General features: G+C 40.3%; 1 protein-coding gene across 3 annotated transcripts in view; it reads right to left on the bottom strand.

Moving 5' to 3' along the window:
- Nucleotides 1-21451, bottom strand: part of RYK (receptor-like tyrosine kinase) — a 108738-nt gene extending 87287 nt beyond the window's left edge. Inside the window, exon 1 of one of the 3 annotated variants that reach the window (XM_027545648.1) lies at nt 21208-21451. In XM_027545648.1, the coding sequence (XP_027401449.1) occupies nt 21208-21436 (229 nt within the window). In that variant the 5' untranslated portion in view covers nt 21437-21451. Of the gene's footprint in view, nt 1-9185; nt 9214-21207 lie in introns of those variants that run through there. The other 2 variants (XM_027545653.1, XM_027545655.1) reach the window with 2 other exon arrangements.
- Between the last annotated feature and the right edge of the window lie 207 nt (nt 21452-21658).

Here is a 21658-nt window from a genome sequence, read left to right as displayed (position 1 = left end):
TTACTGGAAAGGACTATGAAGGCATCAATAAGACTATATAAATAAATTTTAACAAATTGAGTTTTGCTTATAATCACATTAAATAAGGACAGGACTATGATTTACTATACATAGTAAATTTTAAATATGTCTGTCATTTATAATGGGTCTCCATTATGTGTGTTCCATTTTCTCAAAAAAGAAAATAAATACCAAAAAATATGAACAGTAATTGATTTTAAATGGTAAATTATGGGTTATGCTTTTATCCTTTTTCTTTTATTTTTCATAGGAGTTAAACTGGGAAAATTAAAAATTAGTTTTCAAAATCAGGTTTAAAGAAATATTCATTCAGCTGCAGCAATTCACTAAACAAAAACCCAATTACTGTCTAAAATAATATATGAAGGCCAGTAAAAGCTAGAGGAAAAAGCCCTCAAATGACAAAATTCAATTAAAAAATCACATTGGTAGAGATAATATCTTTGATATATTAAGATTAACATAGTAATAACAAATTGCTGCTGCTGCTGCTAAGTCACTTCAGTCGTGTCCGACTCTGTGCGACCCCAGAGACGGCAGCCCACCAGGCTCCCCCGTCCCTGGGATTCTCCAGGCAAGAACACTGGAGTGGGTTGCCATTTCCTTCTCCAATGCATGAAAGTGAAAAGTCAAAGTGAAGTCGCTCAGTCATGTCCCACTCTTCATGACCCCATGGACTGCAGCCCACCAGGCTCCTCCATCCATGGGATTCTCCAGGCAAGAGTACTGGAGTGGGTTGCCATTGCCTTCTCCAATAACAAATTACTAATGACTAAAACACCTTTCCGTCAACTTTCCCTTAAAATACCCAACCAAAAGGTTGTCATTGTTGTTGTTTAGTCACTAAGTCGTGTCTAACTCTTTGTGACCCATAGACTGTAGCCCACCAGGCTCCCCTGTCCATGGGATTTCCCAGGCAAGAATACTGAAGTGGGTTGCCATTTCCTTCTCCAAGGGATCTCCCAACTCAGGGATCAAACCCACATCTCCTGCATTGGCAGGCAGATTCTTTACCATTGAGCCACCAGCGAAGCCCCAACCAAAAGGTAAAATTTGGAAAAGCATTACAAACTGAAAAATATCAAAGCTCAGAATTTCACCATTCAACAGTGACAATGAGGCTGAAATGAGAAGAAAATCCTTGAACCACCCAGGCTCACTGTCTGAATAAGGGTAACCCAGGAAATCCCAAGATGATAGGTTTCAGGGGAATCAGAAATGCGCCAAGAATTATATTCCCAGAGAAATTCTCATCATGTGCAAAGACAACAGATTCTCAAAAAAATACCAATTACGTATCCTTCTCCATAAAAGTCACTCCAAAACATACTGAAAAGTTAATAACACTTTTATTTTTAACATAAGATAATCATTTTATACTGAGAAAAGGTTTATCATGAGTAATAATTCTAGTATAATAATTATGAATGTAGCTCTAAATCAAAATGTAGAATCCAAAAAATCCCTAAATATTAGAAATTCAAAAAGAACCCAATGTAATCAATTTCCCCAAAATAACAGAAATATGAGGAGAATCCAATATATGTTTAATCATGTTACGAAACTATCAGCCTATGACTGATCTTAGCATGTAGATATGTGTATCTCCATCCACAATTAATATGGGGGAGTGGACACATAGACACATCAAGACCATACTTTTAAAGGAAATTCAATTCTTCCAAAGCAACCATAGGAGATTTAGAAAAAAGTGATCAGCTATAAGGAAAAGCACAGTTTGTAAAGTAGAAAACATATAGTCCACAACCTGACTACAGGCAAGGACACAGAGAGGGAGAGAAAATATAACATTATAGATTCTGATGTACCATCTATCTCAAAGAGTTACCTATATTCTAAGATTTCAACTGCATAAAGAAAAATGAGAACATGGAAAAATGCTGGAAAGATATTTACCAAAGACTCCCAATGCATAGTTAAATAATGTGTACTTTTCTTCTTTTTTATAGTTCTGTATACTTTCCAAATGGCGTATGTTTTTATTCAGATAATCAGGCAATAGTTAGAAAAATAAAAAGAATTTTAAACAAACTGATTTTTAGAAAAAGATGAAATCTGTAAAGACTATCATACATGTATTCCTGAATGTAATCTTTATTCCTTCCTTCTCCATCATGCTCAAAACAATTTTTAAGAAAGAGAAAAGTAATAGACAACTGAAGACAGGATCTAGATAATCTACTCCTTTCTAATTGCTACTGCTAATCGCTAGTGTTTCAAGAATGACATAACAATTAAATGCAGTCTCAAAGCAGGGCCAGCAGATGGCAGGATTTATCATTATCTGGGAGTGGTGCTGTAGGTTCTGCAGAGAAGTGGGCAGTGAAGAATGGTTAGAGAGGCAGTGAAGGAAACCATTTATTCAGTGATGCTTTACTCAGCCAGCTGTGCACAAGCCAGGGAAAGGGCAACTTTAAGAGACCAGGAAACAGCTTGGTTCCAGTAGAAGGGATTGACTACAGCAATCCCTTCAACACCCTGATCACAGCAAGGATGCTCCAAGGGCTGAGAAAAGAACCAAGTCCAAATTGGCCATTTCAATGAGTGCCTATTTAGAAAAGCACCAGCACAGTCACAAGTAATAAGTGAGGGAAAAAAAAATCATAGTAATGTTAATATCCTCTGGGATAAAGGGAGGGAAGTAATGAAAACAAGTCACTGAGGATCATCTTACAACTCAGTGACTCCAACAACCCTAACGGGTCAAAGGTCCTATAAGTAAATCTCATTGATATAAAAAGAGAAGAGGATGCTGAGTCACTGTCCCAGGGCAAAACAATCAAAAATCAAAGTAACAAATGAAGGATATAATGCATGATAAAAGCTGGTCCCCTAATGAACAACCCAGAAAGGAAATTAAGAAAACAACTCCAATCAATTAAATTAGGAGATGAAAGTTTTATACACTGAAAACTACAAAACTACTGAAATTAAAGAAGACCTAAATAAATGGAAAGACATCCCATCTTCATGCACTGAAAGACTTATTATTACTATTTTTAAGGTAGCAATACTACCCAAAGGGATATATCAGTGCAATCCCTATCAAAGTCGTAACTGCCCTTTTTGCAGAAAACAGAAAAGCAGATTCTCAAATTAATATGGAAATGTAAGTGGCCTCAAACAGCCAAAAGAGTCTTGAAAAAGAACACAGTTGAGTTACGTTTTCCAACTGCAAAACTTACAACAAAGCCAGAGAAACCTAAACAGTGTGGTAATAACGTAATGACAGATATCTAGACTGATGGAAGAAAACTGAGAGTCCAGAAATAAGCCTATATATTTCTAGCCAATTGACTTTTTTCCTTAGTTTTTTTTTTTTTTAATGGATTATAGTTGACTTACAATGCTTTGTTAGTTTCAGGTATATGGCAGTAATTCAGTTATACATTCATTCTTTTTTAGATTCTTTTCTCATATAGATTATCTGAGAATATTGAGTAGAATTCCCTGTGCTATACAGTAGGTCCTTGTTGCTTATCTATCTTTTTGATTAATTTTTACACAGCTTAAGTGCAATAGTTAAAATGTTTAAAGTTTTACACAATGGAGTACTACTCAGCCATTAAAAAGAATACATTTGAATCAGTTCTAATGAGGTGGATGAAACTGGAGCCTATTATACAGAGTGAAGTGAGCCAGAAGGAAAAACACCAAAACAGTATACTAAGGCATATGTATGGAATTTAGAAAGATGGTAACAATAACCCTGTGTACGAGACAGCAAAAGAGACACTGATGTATAGAACAGTCTTATGGAGTCTGTGGGAGAGGGAGAGGCTGGGAAGATTTGGGAGAATGGCATTGAAACATGTAAAATATCATGTATGAAACGAGTTTCCAGTCCAGGTTCAATGCACGATACTGGATGCTTGGGGCCAGTGCACTGGGACGACCCAGAGGGATGGTATGGGGAGGGAGGAGGGAAGAGGGTTCAGGATAGGGAACACATATATACCTGTGGCGGATTCATTTTGATATTTGGCAAAACTAATACAATTTTGTAAAGTTTAAAAATAAAATAAAATTGTAGTTGGAGAAAAAATAAATAAATAAATAAAGTTTTAAAGTTTTACACAATTGATGCAGGTATAATCAGGCCTTTGATACAAAATATTGTGCAACCAGAGATATCGGTCACTTAGCAGTTATTGCTTCTTCCCAATCAGCATAAAAGACTTAGCCAATTAATGTAGAATTTAAGGAACCAGTAAAACACTAATTTTAAACAAACTACAAAAATATCTTCCAATGAAATTGGCAATGTTTCTCTATGCAACTTTTAAAAGGGAAAATGTGTTCTGTAGGGTAAATTTAGGTTTCTTGGCGCAGTGTTTCAATCATGTATAAACATTGGCTCCATTAGCTAGTACTAGAACAGAACAAAACCCATAGTTATTTTAACCATCATCAAAAGTGGTACTCAGTTCCTCAGGAACTATATGGTAAAGGATGTGTTATGATGCATGGCAAAGAAACAACAGACAGGAGGGAGTGGGGCACAAGGGCAGACCTGGGAAACCTTGCAAGGCCAAGGCTGTTCATGACCTCAACATCCACCTGATGTCCAAGTAGACATCTAGCCTACTGATTATTGTTAAGTGTGCCAAGACCACTTAATGGGGAAAGAAGAGCCTCTTTAACAGATGCTGCTGCGACAACTGGATATCCATATGCAAAAAGAATGAAATTACCTCATCCATATATAAAGACTAACTCAAAATAAATCAACAACCTAAATATAACACCTAACCGCTGGATCATGGAAAAAGCAAGAGAGTTCCAGAAAAACATCTATTTCTGCTTTATTGACTATGCCAAAGCCTTTGACTGTGTGGATCACAATAAATTGTGGAAAATTCTTCAAGAGATGGGACTACCAGACCACCTGACCTGCCTCTTGAGGTCTGTATGCAGGTCAGGAAGCAACAGTTAGAACTGGACACGGAACAACAGACTGGTTCCAAATAGGAAAAGGAGTACGTCAAGGCTGTATACTGTCACCCTGCTTATTTAACTTATATACAGAGTACATCATGAGAAACACTGGACTGGAAGAAGCACAAGCTGGAATCAAGATTGCCAGGAGAAATATCAATAACCTCAGATATGCAGATGACACCACCCTTATGGCAGAAAGTGAAGAGGAACTAAAAAGCCTCTTGATGAAAGTGAAAGTGGAGAGTGAACAAGTTGGCTTAAAGCTCAACATTCAGAAAAAGAAGATCATGGCATCCGGTCCCATCACTTCATGGGAAATAGATGGGGAAACAGTGGAAACAGTGTCAGACTTTATTTTTCTGGGCTCCAAAATCACTGCAGATGGTGACTGCAGCCATGAAATTAAAAGACACTTACTCCTTGGAAGGAAAGTTATGACCAACCTAGATAGCATATTCAAAAGCAGACACATTACTTTGCCAACAAAGGTTCGTCTAGTGAAGGCTATGGTTTTTCCTGTGGTCATGTATGGATGTGAGTTGGACTGTGAAGAAGGCTGAGCGCCGAAGAATTGATGCTTTTGAACTGTGGTGTTGGAGAAGACTCTTGAGAGTCCCTTGGACTGCAAGGAGATCCAACCAGTCCATTCTGAAGGAGATCAGCCCTGGGATTTCTTTGGAAGGAATGATGCTAAAGCTGAAACTCCAGTACTTTGGCCACCTCATGTGAAGAGTTGACTCACTGGAAAAGACTCTGATGCTGGGAGGGATTGGGGGCAGGAGGAGAAGGGGACGACAGAGGATGAGATGGCTAGATGGCACCACAGACTCGATGGACGTGAGTCTGAGTGAATTCCAGGAATTGGTGATGGATAGGGAGGCCTGGTGTGCTGTGATTCATGGGGTCGCAAAGAGTCTCGGACATGACTGAGTGACTGAACTGAACTGAACTGAAAACTATAAAACTCTTAGAAAAAAATATAGGGATAAAATTTTATGACCTTGGATTTAGCAATGGATTCTTAAATATGGCACTAAAAGCAAGACTAACAGAAGAAAAATAGATAAATTGGACTTCATAAAACCCTCTGTACATCCAAAGCCATTATCAAGGTGAAGACAACCTAGAAAATGGAGGAAAATGTTGCAAATCATATATCTGATAAGGGTCTAGTGTCCACAATATATAAAGAACTCTTACAACCCAACAACAAAAAGACAATTTAAAAATGGGCAAGGGGGACTTCCCTGGTAGTCCAGTGGTTGAGAATCCACCTTCTAACCAGAGGACGCTGGGTCGATTCCCAGTCGGTGAATTAAGATCCCACATAGGGTGGAACAGGCTTCCCTGGTGGCTCAGAGGGTGAAGCGTCTGCCTACAATGCAGGAGAACCACGCTCAATCCCTGGGTTGGGAAGATCCCCTGGAGAAGGAGATGGCACCCCACTCCAGTACTCTTGCCTGGAAAATCCCATAGACTGAGAAGCCTGGTAGGCTACAGTCCACGGGGTCGCAAAGAGTCGGACACGACTGAGCAACTTCAATTCATGGGGTGGGACAACTAAGCCCACACACCACAACTAGAGAGAAGCCTGCATGCCACAACGAAGATCCCGTGCCCCGCAACACAGATCCTGTGTGCTGCAACTGAGACTCCATGAAGCCAAATAAATAAATATTTTTTTTAAATGGGCAGAGGACCTGAATAGACATTTCTCCAAAGAAAACACACAAACAGCCAACAAACATATGAATATCATTTGTCATGAGGGAAATACAGATCAAAACTACAATGAGGTATCCCTTTACACTCACTAGGATAGCTTTAATTACAAAACAAACAGAAAACTGCAAGCGTTAGCAAGGATATGGAGAAGTTGGAACTTTTGTACACTGTGATGGGACCACAAAAAGGCTCAGTCACTGTAAAAAAAAAAAAAGTTTGGTGGTTCTTCCAAAAGTTAAAACAGAATTACCACATGACCCACTCTCAGGTATACACCCAAAATTGAAAACAGATAATCAAGTACTTAACACACACGTTCATAGCAGCACTGTTCACAAAAGTAAAGATGTGGCGACAGCCCAAATGTCCATCAAAATATGAATGAATAAACAAATTTTGGTATAGACACAGAATGGGATACTATTTGGTCGTGGAAACGAATGAAGGACTCACACATGCTACAATGTGAATGAACTCCCAAAACACAGTGCCAAAAAGAAGCCAGAGAGAAAATGCCTCGTATTTTATTAGTCCATTTATATGAAACACCCAGCATAGATAAATCCACATAGATAAATGGAACACAAATTGGTGGCTGCAAGAGGCTGAAGAGAGAGGAAGATGGGAAAAGACTGCTTAATGGGTAAGGAGTTTTACTCTGGAGCAATGGGAATGTTTAGAAACTAGACAGGGTTGGTGGCTGCACAATATGACATATAAACTAAATGTCACTGAATTCTTTCTTCACTTTACAAAGGTGAATTTTATGTCATGTGAACGTCACCCAATAAATTATTATTTTTAAAAAAGAAAAGAAAAAAAGCTGACCCTTACCCCATAAATGCAAAGGGAATGTACTAAAACTGTTTTCCAGCAACTGGAAAGGATTCTGAGGAAAATTTCACTCACAATTAGGTTTCAGTTAGGCTGAAGAGAAAAAGCAGCACTATGAAAGAGTCAGAGGAGACCTCAAAACAAAACTTGAGTTCCACAAGGTAAAAATGAAAGGGCCAACAGAAAAGAGGACAGAGCAGGGCAACAAGCAGATGGAAAGTGGAAAGAGACTGCCGGAAGGCTGACAGGAACAAGGGGGGACAGTCATGGACTGAACAGGGAGCATGCTATTCTTAAAATGTACAGGACTGTTCTCCTCTAAGCTGAAGAACATTTCAGTTCTTCAACTATCATAACCAGACTTAAATTTCTCACCGCCAATTCTAGCACACTAGGAATGTTACTCTCTTGTTAGAAAATATGACATTTATTCATAAGTTATTTTTAGATAACCCAAATTCCAAGCTGAAAAACCAAAGTTATTTCTGCAAAACGCTCAACATCCATCAAGGAAAATTCACTTTCCCCTAAACAATTTTAAGCTCAAGCTTAATTCAAGGCTTATGTTCTACATGACCTGGCCTGTGCAGCTTAAGTTCAAATAACATAACAGTTTAAAAATTATTCTAAATGATTTTAAAAGTTAACTACTGGTTTCCTAAGACCACAACAATGGTCGAACATTAGTGCCAGTGACCAAACCATCTGTCTTCCCTGCTACCTCGCACACCTCTCAAGCAAGGCCGGAGTGTTAGTGTGCTTGTAGGCACTCAAATGTTAGATGCATGAATGGCTGGCTATTGATAGAAATCAACTACATCAAAGACGAACATGAGGAATCAGTTAAGGCAAAAAGCAAAAGTAATGTAGGAACAGAACTAAAGTGGAGTTTTTGCTAATGAGTAGCTGAGTGACCTTTGGCAATCCATTACTTAACCACCTTCTCCAGGCATCAATTTCCTCAACTATAAAACAAGGGAGTTAAACCAGACAAAGTTAAAGTCCCTCCTCAGCCACAAAATTCTATTATTCTATGATATCATGATGGTTTCAAAAAGTCAGCCAAAACTCTATTATTCTATGATATCATCCATGGTTTCCAAATGTTAGTCAAACTAAAGTTGAAAATTTAGTCAAGATACCCTTCTAGGTTCTGAGGACAGTATGGTATGCGAGCCAGAGGAAAAAAAGGCTAAATCGTTTACTATGTCTGAAGCCACTAAATAGTCTGTATTTTAATCAATGTTCAAATTAAATAAATACAGAGCTCTTGTTTCAAATTTTCCCAGTTTATGGAAACTAACAAACTGAAATGGATACAATAAAGTAATAATTTGTCCACCAGAAGCTCATAAATCTAGCTATAGTCAAATTATACCTAGAAAATTAGCTGAGGCCTAATATTTAACTACATCATAAGAAGAGAATTTACAATGTTACACTGTAGGAAAGGGGCATCTTTTCTTCAGCTCCTATCTAAGGATAGTGAGTAACAAAAACATAACCCATAATCTCTAGCACTGTAACATAAAATACGAAGCATGCCCTGCCATAGTGCCAGAACGTTCTATCTGGTAAAATGATACTCTGAAAAACAATTTATCATTGACTCCTGCACTATTTAAAGAAGAAAATTATCTTACCAAGCTCATGCATGTATTGCGAGCACAGCTCTACAGTAGAGGTGAAGTAATTCACTCACAGTCTTGACATAACCACCTTTCACTCTCTTTCAAGCCAATCCCTAACAGGAGCACACACACTCTTTCAGTCAGCTGTGCAGCCATTAGTAGCTCAGAGTCGGCTGTTACAGCCAGGAAATCAAAGACACAACAGAGAATTCACAAACATTATTCCTCCCTGCAAGCAACTCCAAGTGCAAATTTGGAGCCCTGTCCCAAAGTTGCCTGAATTTTTTTTGCCCCAGGCAAGTCACTCGTCTCTCTGCTAAAAGTTAGTTGTATGAGGACAGGGATCTTTAGCTGTTTTATTTCACCAAAACATGTCAAGCTTCTAAAATAACGTCTAGTGTAAACTCAGTAATTATTCAATGAGTGATAAATGTTGCTACCGAAGGCAATCAATCAAGCAGGTGATATCTAAATAACCCCTTTAACATTCTATGATTTGAGTTTTTATCCAAAAACATACAAATCCCCCACCAATAACCAAAATAAATTATTCTGAGGATTATATGGCACTTTCATATACAGCAACTATGCAACAGACATCCTGTTATACACTGAAAAGCATCTCATATATGAGGAAACCAACACTCAGAAACATTAATTACTTGCCTGCCCACATATAACAGAAGGAGGAGATAGATTTAAAACTCAAATATGCAGATTTCAAATCCAATATTATCCCACACCATATTATCTACTATAAACCCACATTTTTGCACATGTGCATACATGCACACATACACAAACTTTAGAATTTTTCTTGAAATTGGACTGAATTATCTTAACAAATAATCTAAGGAGTTAAACAATTTTTGAAAAAACGCAAACAATCAAAAAGATAATCCTCGGACATTTCCACTTCTGGGCGAGACCAAGTAACAGGACCAGATAAACTCTCTTGTCTGAAATAACCAAAACCAGACAAAATACATGAGTTCAGAAAGGCAAAGACAGCTAGAGTATGTAGGACAAATTTCCAGAGAAGAGAGAGCTGCATGGAGAGAGAACTTCCAAGATCTGCAGAGGGCTGCCCCTCCAGCCTTTGGCTGAGTACTGCTCAGAGCATGCATAAAGAAGCTACACAGAACAGAGCAAAAATAAAAGGTTAACAGAGGGTAACACTTCACAGGTTCTGGAATATCACCTACTCACATCTGCCAGAGTCACAGGAGCAAGTACAAAGAAAGGTCTTGACTCAGAAATACTTAGACCTACACTGAGCCTGCTCCTGTCCTATCTAACAAGTCTAAATACCTAGACCTGAAAAGATCAAACTGTTTCCAAGTAACTTAACTGAGTACCAGAATAAAACCTAAAAATATTTACAGAAATATAAAAATATCCAGGACCCAACAGGATAAAATTCATAATGCCTGTGTCTATTCATAACTATCAGGCATGCAAAAAAGCAAAATAGATCAACTGAAACCAACGCAGAACTGGCAGATGTTAGAATCAGCTGACATGAAAACGACTGTAACTGTGCCCCCACAAAAAGTCAAGAAGAGACATGGAAGACATGAAAAGACCCAAATCAAATTTCTAGAGATGAAAAAATACACTGGCTAGGGTTAACAGCAGATTAGCATTTCAGAAGATTAGAAATCTGTTTTCCAGCTTTTAATTATTTTGCCAGAATCTCTGTTGAATATTTTATATCCTTCAGCTGTAGTGTGGACCAGCAGTCTGCTGAGAGACAGCTGCGTGCCAAGCCACAAGGTAGCCTTAGTGAAGCAGGGCACTAGAGAATGTGATGGGCACAGTGACCACATGGTTTATACATGGCATAGAGCTATGGAAGCCAAGACGGGGACATCTCACCCAGGGAGCAGGGTTCAGGGGAGAGAGAGTTGGGAAAATTAGGCGACTTCAAAGGAAGCCATTATAACTAATTTATTTAAACGTCCATTTGCAAGTTGACTCCAATATCCTTTTGGATAATAACTAAGTGGGCAAAGGGAAATGATCAAAAGAATGAGAACTCCAGTAAGGCACAAGATGGTGAAGTAAAAAAAAAAAGTATGATTCATTCACTAACTCATTCACTGAATTTTAACTGAACAGTACCTGACTATGTGCCAGGTACTGTTTCAGGTGCTGGGGATATAGAGTAAAACAGTATAAAAGGGTCGCCTGGTGGGCTGCCGTCTATGGGGTCGCACAGAGTCGGATACGACTGAAGCGACTCAGCAGAGGCAGCAGCAGCTATTCAAACAGAATTAAGTTTCCTACAGAGGGAGATAGAAACAACAAAAGTCAAAGTGTTAGCCTCTCAGTCGTGTCTGAGTCTTTGGGACCCCCTGGGCTGTAGCTCGCAGGCTCCTCTGTCCATGGAATTCTCCAGGCAAGAATATTGGAATGGGTAGTCCCTTCTCTAGAGGATCTTCCTGACCCAGGGATTCAACCCAGGTCTCTGGCACTGCAAGCAGACTCTTCACCATCTGAGCCACCAGAGAATCCCACCTAAAAGAAAACAAAGTGACAGAACCGAGTGGCACTGAGGGTCAGCCCTAGAGAGGCAAAGCTCTCTGAGGAAGGAACACTAAGCTGAGATACAGAAGGCTCCAGCCCCGAAAAGATCTGCGATAAGTACATAAGGCAGAGCAAGAGTTGACTGCAGACCCTAGGGTGAGAAGAGCTTGGCACCAAAGGAACTAAACGGTGGTGTGGTGGGGAGCAGCGACAAGAGAAGAAACAGGTGGCAGGCAAGAGTCTCCATATAAACATTAATTTATAAAGCAGGACGACGGAAGCCTAGATACATGATATTTATGAATCACTGTTAATTTCTTAGGTGTGATCTTGGTTATTATAAATTTTTAAGAGTCCTTATCTCTTAGACACACACACCAAAAAATATTTTATGCAATTTTCTGAGTTTGCTTCAAAATAATCCAAGCAGAAGACGGGGGGAAGTGGTAACAAGGGAGTGGATTGCGAGTGGAGAGGTACAGACCAAACAAAACTGACTCTGAGATGATAACTGTTGAAACTGGATAATGGATACATAGAATTTCACTATACTAGTCTGTCTACTCCTGAATGTTTGAAATTCTCCATAATAAATACATTTTTTAAAAGCAAACTTACTTAAAATATAAGTAATGGTATTAATAAACATAAATGCCCCCTTCACAGGGGAATTTTCAGGGCTGCAAAATTATTCTGTGTGATACTACAGTGGATGCATTTGTCAAAAGCCACGTAATTACAACAGAATAAGCCTTAATGTCTGCAAACTTTTTACAAATTCAGGGGGCAGGAGGAGTTGATGAAGGTAGTCAAAAAGCACAAACTTGCAGTTATAAGACAAATAAGTACTAGGGGTATAATGTATAACACGATAATTAACACTGCTATATGCTATATATGAATGCTGTTAAGTGAGTAAATCGAAGAATTCTCACCACAAGGAAAAGAACTTTTTTTCTATTTCTTTAATATTGCATCTACATGAGATAATAGTGTTCACTAAACCTACTATGGTAGTTATTTCATGATGTATGTAAGTCAAATCATTATGCTGGCCATGTTAAACTTACACAGTGCTGTATGTCAATTATATCTGAATAAAACTGGAAGAAAAAAAATCACGTAGGAGGTCAGAGAATCTGACCTGATGATATACGGAATGTAATAGATGCTCCCTTCCAGAAGCAGCTTTTAAGGGGTTCAGATGTACCCATAAGCTTTCATCAAGAGACCCTGCAAAACCCTCAAAGTCTAAGAACCCCCATCAGAGTACACAAAACTTAGTATATGTGGGATCCATACCCTTGTCTAGGGAAAGGCTCTAAGGCTTTCACAAAATAAGTTGAGAACCACTGATAATTCTCTTGACAGCAACTTCCTAGCCAAAAAGCACGTTTCCATTGTTTTTAAATCTAATGCCATTTTGGCCTTCCCTGCAAGGACATTACTACACAGCCATTACCACAAATACGTTATCACCAGTGAATTTTACAATTCTGAAAGAAAGTTGTGACAGATACCCAAAAAACAAGAAAGGTGGCAAATTATGTCTAAGTCTCCTTTACAATTTCATCTTGTTAAAATACTGTATTTCATTTAGTCTAAATGCACCGTTATTTCTTGTGCCATTAAGAAAGAAAAAAGGCTGTCAATTACCTGATGACTCACCACTGATTGTAAAATGATTCCAATTTCAGAGATGTTCAAATGTGAAAAAGCCGTACATCTGATAATTCATGAGACATACTGTTCAAAAACCCCATTGGCTGGACCCCATCTCAGATCTCCTAAACAAATTGCTCAGAGTAGGTCTTTGAATCTGTATTTTGTTTAAGCCCCTCAGATGACTCTGGTTAGATAAAGACTATGTAAACTGTTAACTTTCAGAGGCAGCACAGTAGAGAAAGCACGCACTTTAGAGTCATACAGCCCCAGACATCTCTGTGACCTCCAGCAAACTGTGTAATTTCCCAGAGTCTCAGCTTTATCTATTAAAAAATGCCAATGCCATCTACTGCCAACGGTTGATAAATAAAAGAAATTAAGTGAAACTGATGACCTAGAGCAAGACATATTTATAAAAGAACACGTTCATTATTTATGAACAAGATACAACATATTCGTCTTAAGAACAAGAATGGGACGTCTGAAATTTCTTTTCAAAAATAGTCTGCCACTCGGCACTATTACTTGCTGAACACAATTGAGAATTTTCAGTAAATGGTTTATTATGTAATTCAGCAATACACACATTTGTTTTGGCACATCACATTTTTAGAGGTCCTACATAAATCAAAGTTGTTTAATAACATCTTGATTAGAAAATATTATACTTGATATACATCAACAATAACACAGGAAAAAACATACTTTTAAGCATAATACAATTTCAGAGTAGGTAATGGCTCTATTTCATGTCAAGTTTTTGTTTTGTTTTAGTATATATAGCTGGCAAGTCTTTTCAGAACACTGGCATAATTGTGTTAAAACCCCAAAAGTAGTCATGTGGAATTTCTCAATTCAGGATGCTCAAAAAAAAAAAAAAATACCCACATTTCATTTGTTTCTAAAGTGACCCTTAAAGTCCAAACAGTATTTCAGGCAGCACCTTCAGAACAGACGAGTCACTCAGGATGTGACTCATAGGAGACAGGTTTAGCCATAACTGGACAGTTCTCCCACGTGTGTAGAATGAAGACCGGGAAAAAAAAAAATTTCAAAACCCACAACTGCACAATGTCTCAGTCTAGCTCTCTCAATGAAGAACACATGGATTCAAATTAACATTGTATCAATACCACCAACCCCACCCAAAACATCCAGGCTTCGGAGCATGCTGCAGCGTGCTAACCCACCTCCACCAGCACCACCTCCTCAGAGTCTGAGCAGCGGGAGGACAGGCCCCGCAGCAGCAGAAAGAACACGCTCACTGCTCCCCCACCCCCAAACACTTGGCTTGAGGTTGAAAAGGAAGAGAGGTGCTGGGAGAAAAATGGCTCATCTCATTTTTCTTTTCCTTCAACCATTTTCAATAAGAAAAAGCTGCTCAAATCTGAAACTTTGATTCCTCTCTGCCTCCTCCCTTTTCTTTAGCCCTCGGTTCTCCCCACTAAGTCTCTCCAAACTCCCTGCAAATTCCTCATAAACCCATGCCACACCCTCAACTGCCCTAGCTGATCCCCTAGTGGCTGAGATGGTAAAGAATTTGCCTCCAACATGGGAAACCTGGGTTCAATCCCTAGGTTGGGAAGATCCCCTGGAGGAGGGCATGGCAACCCACTCCAGTATTCTTGCCTGGAGAATCCCCATGGACTGAGGAGCCTGGCAGGCTACAGTCCACGGGGTGGCAGAGTCAGACACGACTGAGCGACTAAGCACAGCACAACAAGGCTAACTCTCTTCCATTCCCCAATCCATCTTTCCAGTCTGCAAGCCACCCTTTCACTGGAGCCGAAGCTGTCTTCTCTATAACCCCTCTGTGTACTCTCCTTTCCTAAATTCAACAGTTTCGCATTACCTATAAAATAAAATTCAAATTCCTAATCTAATTTCAACCTACCTCTCAGCTTTATATTCTGCCACTCCCTGGTTTTGCCAAATTTTCTCATCTTAGCCACATTACATTGTTCCTACTCCTTGATTTCACACATACCTGCTTCCATACGCCTATGGCTTTGTACTATTTATTTTGCCTAACATGAAACGCTCCTCTTTACTGTCTTTCAAGCTCACCTTTGGAGATGAGACTCAAATGTCCCCTTTCCTAGAAAAACCTTCCCTAAACCCAAGACTCTCCACCCTTCTACAGTCAAAAGCAATCATTCCCACGATAACTTACATCAATCATAAGTATAACTCTTATCTTAATGTGAGAGTTGTAGCTACAACTGTTAGTCTCTCTTATGAAATTTTGAGTTCCTTAAGAGAAGGACTTTAGTAACTTTGAATTGCCATTTTCTACCACAGTATGTGGTACTTGGTTGGGCTTCAAAAATTTTTACTGGACTAATTCGAGAAGCAATGATCTCAACTAGTGTTAAACTGATTTTAAATAAGATGTTAACAATGCTTAACTCTTCCAGAGAGTACTTTGTTTTAATGGAGAGGCGGTTATCCAGAGTGAATTCCTAATTGGTGGGAGGCGGAGTCTATTCTCGGAAGTTCCCTAGACTCCTACGGATGCCCTAGCGCCAGCAACTCTGCTATCATGAACAGTTCATACCATACCCACCGTCCATCAGCAACTTTTCCCCACACCCTAGCTCTGCCCCAGCCACAGACAATTTTCACCCAGCTCTGGACTTCCAGGGAACTCAACTATCAGAATTACCAATTAGACAGTGAACAGGAGAGAACGTGGATAATAGTGAAGACAGATGAGCACATGTGGCAGCACGCTTGTCAATTCTACTCCTTAAGAATTTCAGTTAATCACAGCTCCCCCAGAGCTGACATAGAGGCAATATGGATTCTGGACTGAGTTAAGACCTGGCCCTCTACTCACTGCCCAAAGGGCCCCAAATCAGAGTCCTCATTAGTAAAATGGGGAATCGAATGCCAACACTGCAGCCTAAGCAGGGCCTGGAGCAAACAAACGGATTCCACATAAAGCTTCTGAGGCTTTTGGAGTCTCTATACCAATAGACTTAAATCAAGACTGCATGCCCTACTACCAGGGAAGGAGCTGGTTACATACTTCCTTCAAATCTATAACAATATGCACCCAAAACAGGGATTATTTTGTACCTGACATAGGGAAAAGGTTGCAACATGTCAGCAGCACTCTATAAAGTGTCAACGATTACTGTGACCACCACCACTACTCTTCCTAATATTGTTATTACCAAAAAACTACACGTCACCAGCTCTTCAACAGTCAAAGCCCAACCCACTTTACAGTGTGCCATTTACACACTGTGAAGTGATCACTAGCCTTTAACCCCATCTTCCTAGGACTCCTCTAAAATGACAGTAATGAAATCACAAAGATACTAAACTACAAACAAAGGGAAAGTAGACAACAACACATCAGATATTTCAACAAACTTTTGCATGATGTGCTCGTGTGTGCTTAGTCGTGTCCAACTCTTTGTGACTCTATATGCAAGATGGGACACGGCTGAAGGAGTGGTCAGTGCTTCTCAGGACCCCTGGAGGGACTCAGCCCTGGATGCACCAAGAGCCACCAGCCTGAGGCTCTAGCCTGCCAAAGGGGGAGCCACTGGTGAGGGGCATTCAGAGCTGTTGGGCCCCCAGGTCTGGCAGTTAACCCCAAGTTTTTCTCTGAAGAAACTGAACCACAAAAACAAGAGAGTTGTAAACAGAAGCCAAAGTCTACAGCCTGAATACCGGCACCCTCCATCCCTCCCCAGCCAGATAATTCAAACCCAGGCAGCTGATGTTTCACCAAGCACATCTGAGGCAGCAGAGTGGAGGTGTCTTCTCCACAGATGCTGACCAGTCCTAAAGAAGAGGTGAAGGCGCTGATATATGGGAGGAGGCTCCCAATGAAAAGTCCACTCGCACCCCACGCGAGGCCAGGAGACCTCTCACACACATACACACAGGCTTGCTCTCCCCTAATCAACTTTTCAGAATCTCATTCTTAATTAATTACAGACATGGGAGGATCAACCGATATAATTTAAATGAACAGAAAAAGAACTCTGAAATAAACAGGCACATTGAAGGAAGCAGAAGAAGTATTTTTAAAATATTAAACATACAGAAAAAATTAAAAACATACGCCTGAAAGATAAATGAAGATAATATATCCATAAAATTAGAATAAAATGAAATTTAAACAGGGAACAGAAGGAGTTCTAAAATTTAAAATAATCATTAAAATTTTAAAAATACAAGAGCTTAGAAGACAAAATTGAGAAAATTTCCCCCTCCTTCCACCTCCAAATATGAAGATATAAATAAGAGGCAACATAAGTTAAGGGTATCTGAAGATCAATTACAGGAGATTCAACAACCAAACCAATAGACATTTCGGAAGCAAACAAAAAGTGATGGACAGGAAATTATCAGAAGTAACAGGCATTCTTTAAAACTGAAGGATATGAGTCTCTAGATTGAAAGGCCTCACTAAGACAAGAGGAACCACAGACAGGAGAAGGGGCCACAGAGCAGCTTATAAAATTACAGATTTCTTAAAGACAAAGACCTTAAGCTCAAACAACAAGGAAAAAAAGCATCAGAATGCCTTTGGATTTTTCATCAGAAACCCTTAAAGCCAGGTAACTGTGAAAAATGCCACCAAAAGTAGCAAAAATATATGTATTTTTTTCTAATATGTAAATTCTGTCAAATCACCTAAAAGCATGAGGATAGGATAGACATCTCCAGACATACAAGGCCTGAAATAATTTACCTCCCATGCAACTCTTCTCAGGAGGCTACTGAGGATACACTTCAGTAACATGACGCAAACCAAAAAAAAGAAGGCAGGAGATCCAGGATCAGAGGAAAAGGGGACAGAAGACAGAAGAGAAGGGTACAGAATCTGCAGAGAAAACAAGCCTACCGTTTTCTCCCTCCAAAACAAGGAGGCTCTAAGAGGAAAACAAGTGGAACTGATAGATGATTTGATGTGTTACTTGAAAAAAAATATCAAAAGGCATTTAATATATTTCTTGGAGTGTATGAGAGAATGTAGCCATAGATACAGAATAGACTTATCAAAAAGTTTAAGTCTCTTATTTGCTCCAGGAAAAACAAAAGCGTTTTGGAAAAGAAAACATAACCATTTATGGGTCAACATTTAACTCAGAAGTGAATTTATATTTATGTGTGTGTCTGTATACATACAGTAATGTATAATAAAAATTTATAATATAAATATATGCACAATAATGTAAATACAGACTGCTGGTTTTACTAAAAATGATGTAACTAAACAGGGGGGTTTGGGCATGAGAAGAGGGCAACTGCTCAGTTATTATACTAGGATATCTACACTGATTTCAAAATATGAAAAGTTAAAAAACAGGGAGGAAAAAAAGAGCTAGCTTGGGAAAGCAGCTTCCACTGGAAAGTAGGGCCTGGAAGATGAAAGGCCAAAAGCAGAAGACTATTGCTTTTTAAGTCTTTTAGCGTTATTGATTTTTTAAAAATATGTGCATGTATGAACTGCATTAAAAAAAATTATTCTCATGTCAAAAACAATTAGTTCAATTTATGAAGTCACTACCAACTTCACTTATAAGTTTTGCACTTGGCAATGCAAATTCGTTGTCTTAGAAATATTATAGTGATGGTTAGTTTCTCAAATTAGCTTTTAGAAGGCACTTAAAAAACCATAAAGATACAAAAACACGACACAAGCAGTCTTAATAAGAGTTCCTATGGGAAACTGCATTCTGAGAACCCAGTACGCCTGGTACACATCAGCCCCACCCACTTGCTCTTTCCCAGCCAGGAGTAGCCAAGGAATACTTTCAAGTTAGAAGAATAGATAAAGGAAGAAGAGGGCCTGGATCTGTGCAGGATGGAGAGTCAAGAGACCCACTCTAACAGGTCAACTCTTTCTGTATTAAAGAAAATACTACAGGTCTCCCCTGTCCCAGAGGTGACTGAGGTTTTGATCAGCAAGGAAATTCTCTCTCCCTTCTTCCCAATGGCTCATTCCTGGGCATATATTGGATGTTTATCAGTCAGGTAACAAATACAACATTTCAAGTATTAAATAGCAATTATTCTTTTCCACCACACCATAATCAAACTTCTATTATAAATATCTTCATTTCATTCAATGAAACTTTGTGGTCTATGTCAACACTACGTTTGATTTTTTAAAAAAAGATTATTAAATGTGTAGCCTTGAACAAGTTACTTAGAAGTCTCACTTTCTTCATCTTTAAAATGGGAATAATAATATTCACCTCACTGGGTCACAAGAAAATTAAAGAAAATAACATGTATAAAACATGGAGGAGCAAGTATATGGCAGGCACTCCATGTCAGCCTCTGGTTGTCCCCTGTCCCTTCCCTCAATCCAGTTCAGTTGCTCAGTCGAGTCCAACTCTTTGGGTCCCCATGACTGCAGCATGCCAAGCTTCCCTGTCCTTCTCCTGGAGACGATTTCTTACATATAAACAAAGCCACAAATTATATACACATTTTTAACCAAAAAATCTTTACAAAATCATGCACAATACATAGTATTTTTAAAATGAGTAAATTACTATTTTTAAAATATTATTTAATTAATGTGATGGGTTAATTCATAAACAATATTTTTCCTAAACTTTAGTCTTGTTTCAAGCACTAATCCAATTTGCAATTTTCATTCAGCTAAACTAAATTCCGCTAATTCTGCTAGACTGCAAAGAGGATTTAGAATGGCAGGACATTACAAAAACACAGCATTCTTCTTTGGTTAAAAACTACAAGCCCATATATGTAACAATGTCTAAATAGTCTGCTTAAAAGCAATTCCGCTTTAACACTAAGTCGACTTCAACAGGCTTCAAGAAAGTCTTATGACTTTTAAAGAACAGGATAAAATGATAGATAAAAGTAATTTTTCCCATCAAACACTCAGATGTACCACAAATCTGAGATGAAATAAAGACGGAAAAACAAACTGTGGCTCTTTGGCCCATAATACACAACAGAAAGCGAATGTCTAGGTATCTCCAAGTACCAAAGACTTCCTATTTGGGGCCACTTCTAATAGAAATTAGACCTTCCTCTAAGGGGTTACTTCCAGAATCCACAAAGTCCTATTTTTCAAATTAATTCCCCAATAACAAAACTAATTAGGTAGAACAGAACCACCAGCTGACCCAAAGCCAAGTTCTCCTTTCCTTAGAAGGTATCAACGTAGAAGAGGGGCCCTGAAATACGGACCAGTCCAAACTCCAACATATCCAAGACAAAAACCAAGGTACTGAAGAAGCTAAAAGGTCTGGTACCTGGAGATTCATTCACTATTATAAAATACGCTTATCGTCCCTGATCTGGAGACTGCCTCGAACACGTAGCGCCCTTATAACCAACTTCTTTCATTTAAAGAAAATATAAACCTATGATAGCAGCAAAGTATCAGCACAGTAGTGTTGCCTCTACCAGGGCATCAGAATCACTGCAGTTCCTAAATAAAACGTGGATTTCGAGTACCCGAAGTCCAGGGCCCTAGAGCGACACGTATAGAGGAAGGGTCAAAGAAACTTGGAGCGGCGGGGAAGAGTGCCTCTAAGGAATAAGGCGAAAGGCCGAAGAGGCTGTAAGCAAGCCGGAATGGAGAAGCTCGCCGGCGGCCGAGGGGTCCCCGGGTCTTTAGGCGGCTTGGGGAGTAGGCCGGAAGGCTGGCCCGGCGTTGGGGGGAGGCGGGCAGGGACCACACCTCCCGGCCAACACAGCAAGCAAACGCCGGGGCCCGGAGGCGACCCTGGAGCTGGGACCGACCCGCCGGCGGTCCAGCGCGCGCGGACTGGGCCGGAAGCACCCGGGCCCGGGCCGACCTGCCCGCCCTGGCGCAGGCGTCCCCACTCACCGATGAGCCGGCGCACCTCATCCTCGCTCAGGTAGAGGCTCACGCTGGGCCCCGCGGCCGCGGGCGGCAGCGCCGGGGGCCGCGAGGCCGGGGCGGCAGCGGCGCCAGGCGTGGGCAGCAGCGGCAATAGCGCGAGCAGGAGCAGCAGCGGCGGCGGCGGGGCCTTCAGGCCGCGGGTCCCCGGGAGGCGGCCCTGGCCCGGCGGCCCCGGTCCCGCCGTCCCGCGCATGGCCACCGCCGCCGCCGCTGAAGAGAAGCGTGGGCCGCCCGCTGCGCCGCCGCCGCCCACCCCCGGCCCCGAGCCCCTCACAGCCCCGAGCCGGGGGCGGCCGCCCAGCTCATCGCGCCGCCGGCCCGTGGCAGCCGGCCGCCGCTTCAGACCGCCGGAGCGCGCCGCCGCCGCCGCCGCCTCCTCCTCGGCGGCATCGTCCGCTGCGGGGAGCGGGTCGCG

The sequence above is a fragment of the Bos indicus x Bos taurus genome, chromosome 1, assembly GCF_003369695.1.
Source record: "Bos indicus x Bos taurus breed Angus x Brahman F1 hybrid chromosome 1, Bos_hybrid_MaternalHap_v2.0, whole genome shotgun sequence".
In the NCBI taxonomy this organism is placed as follows: domain Eukaryota; kingdom Metazoa; phylum Chordata; class Mammalia; order Artiodactyla; family Bovidae; genus Bos; species Bos indicus x Bos taurus.
The sequence above is the reverse complement of the archived record's forward strand: the minus strand, read 5'-3'. Positions and strand labels throughout refer to the sequence as shown.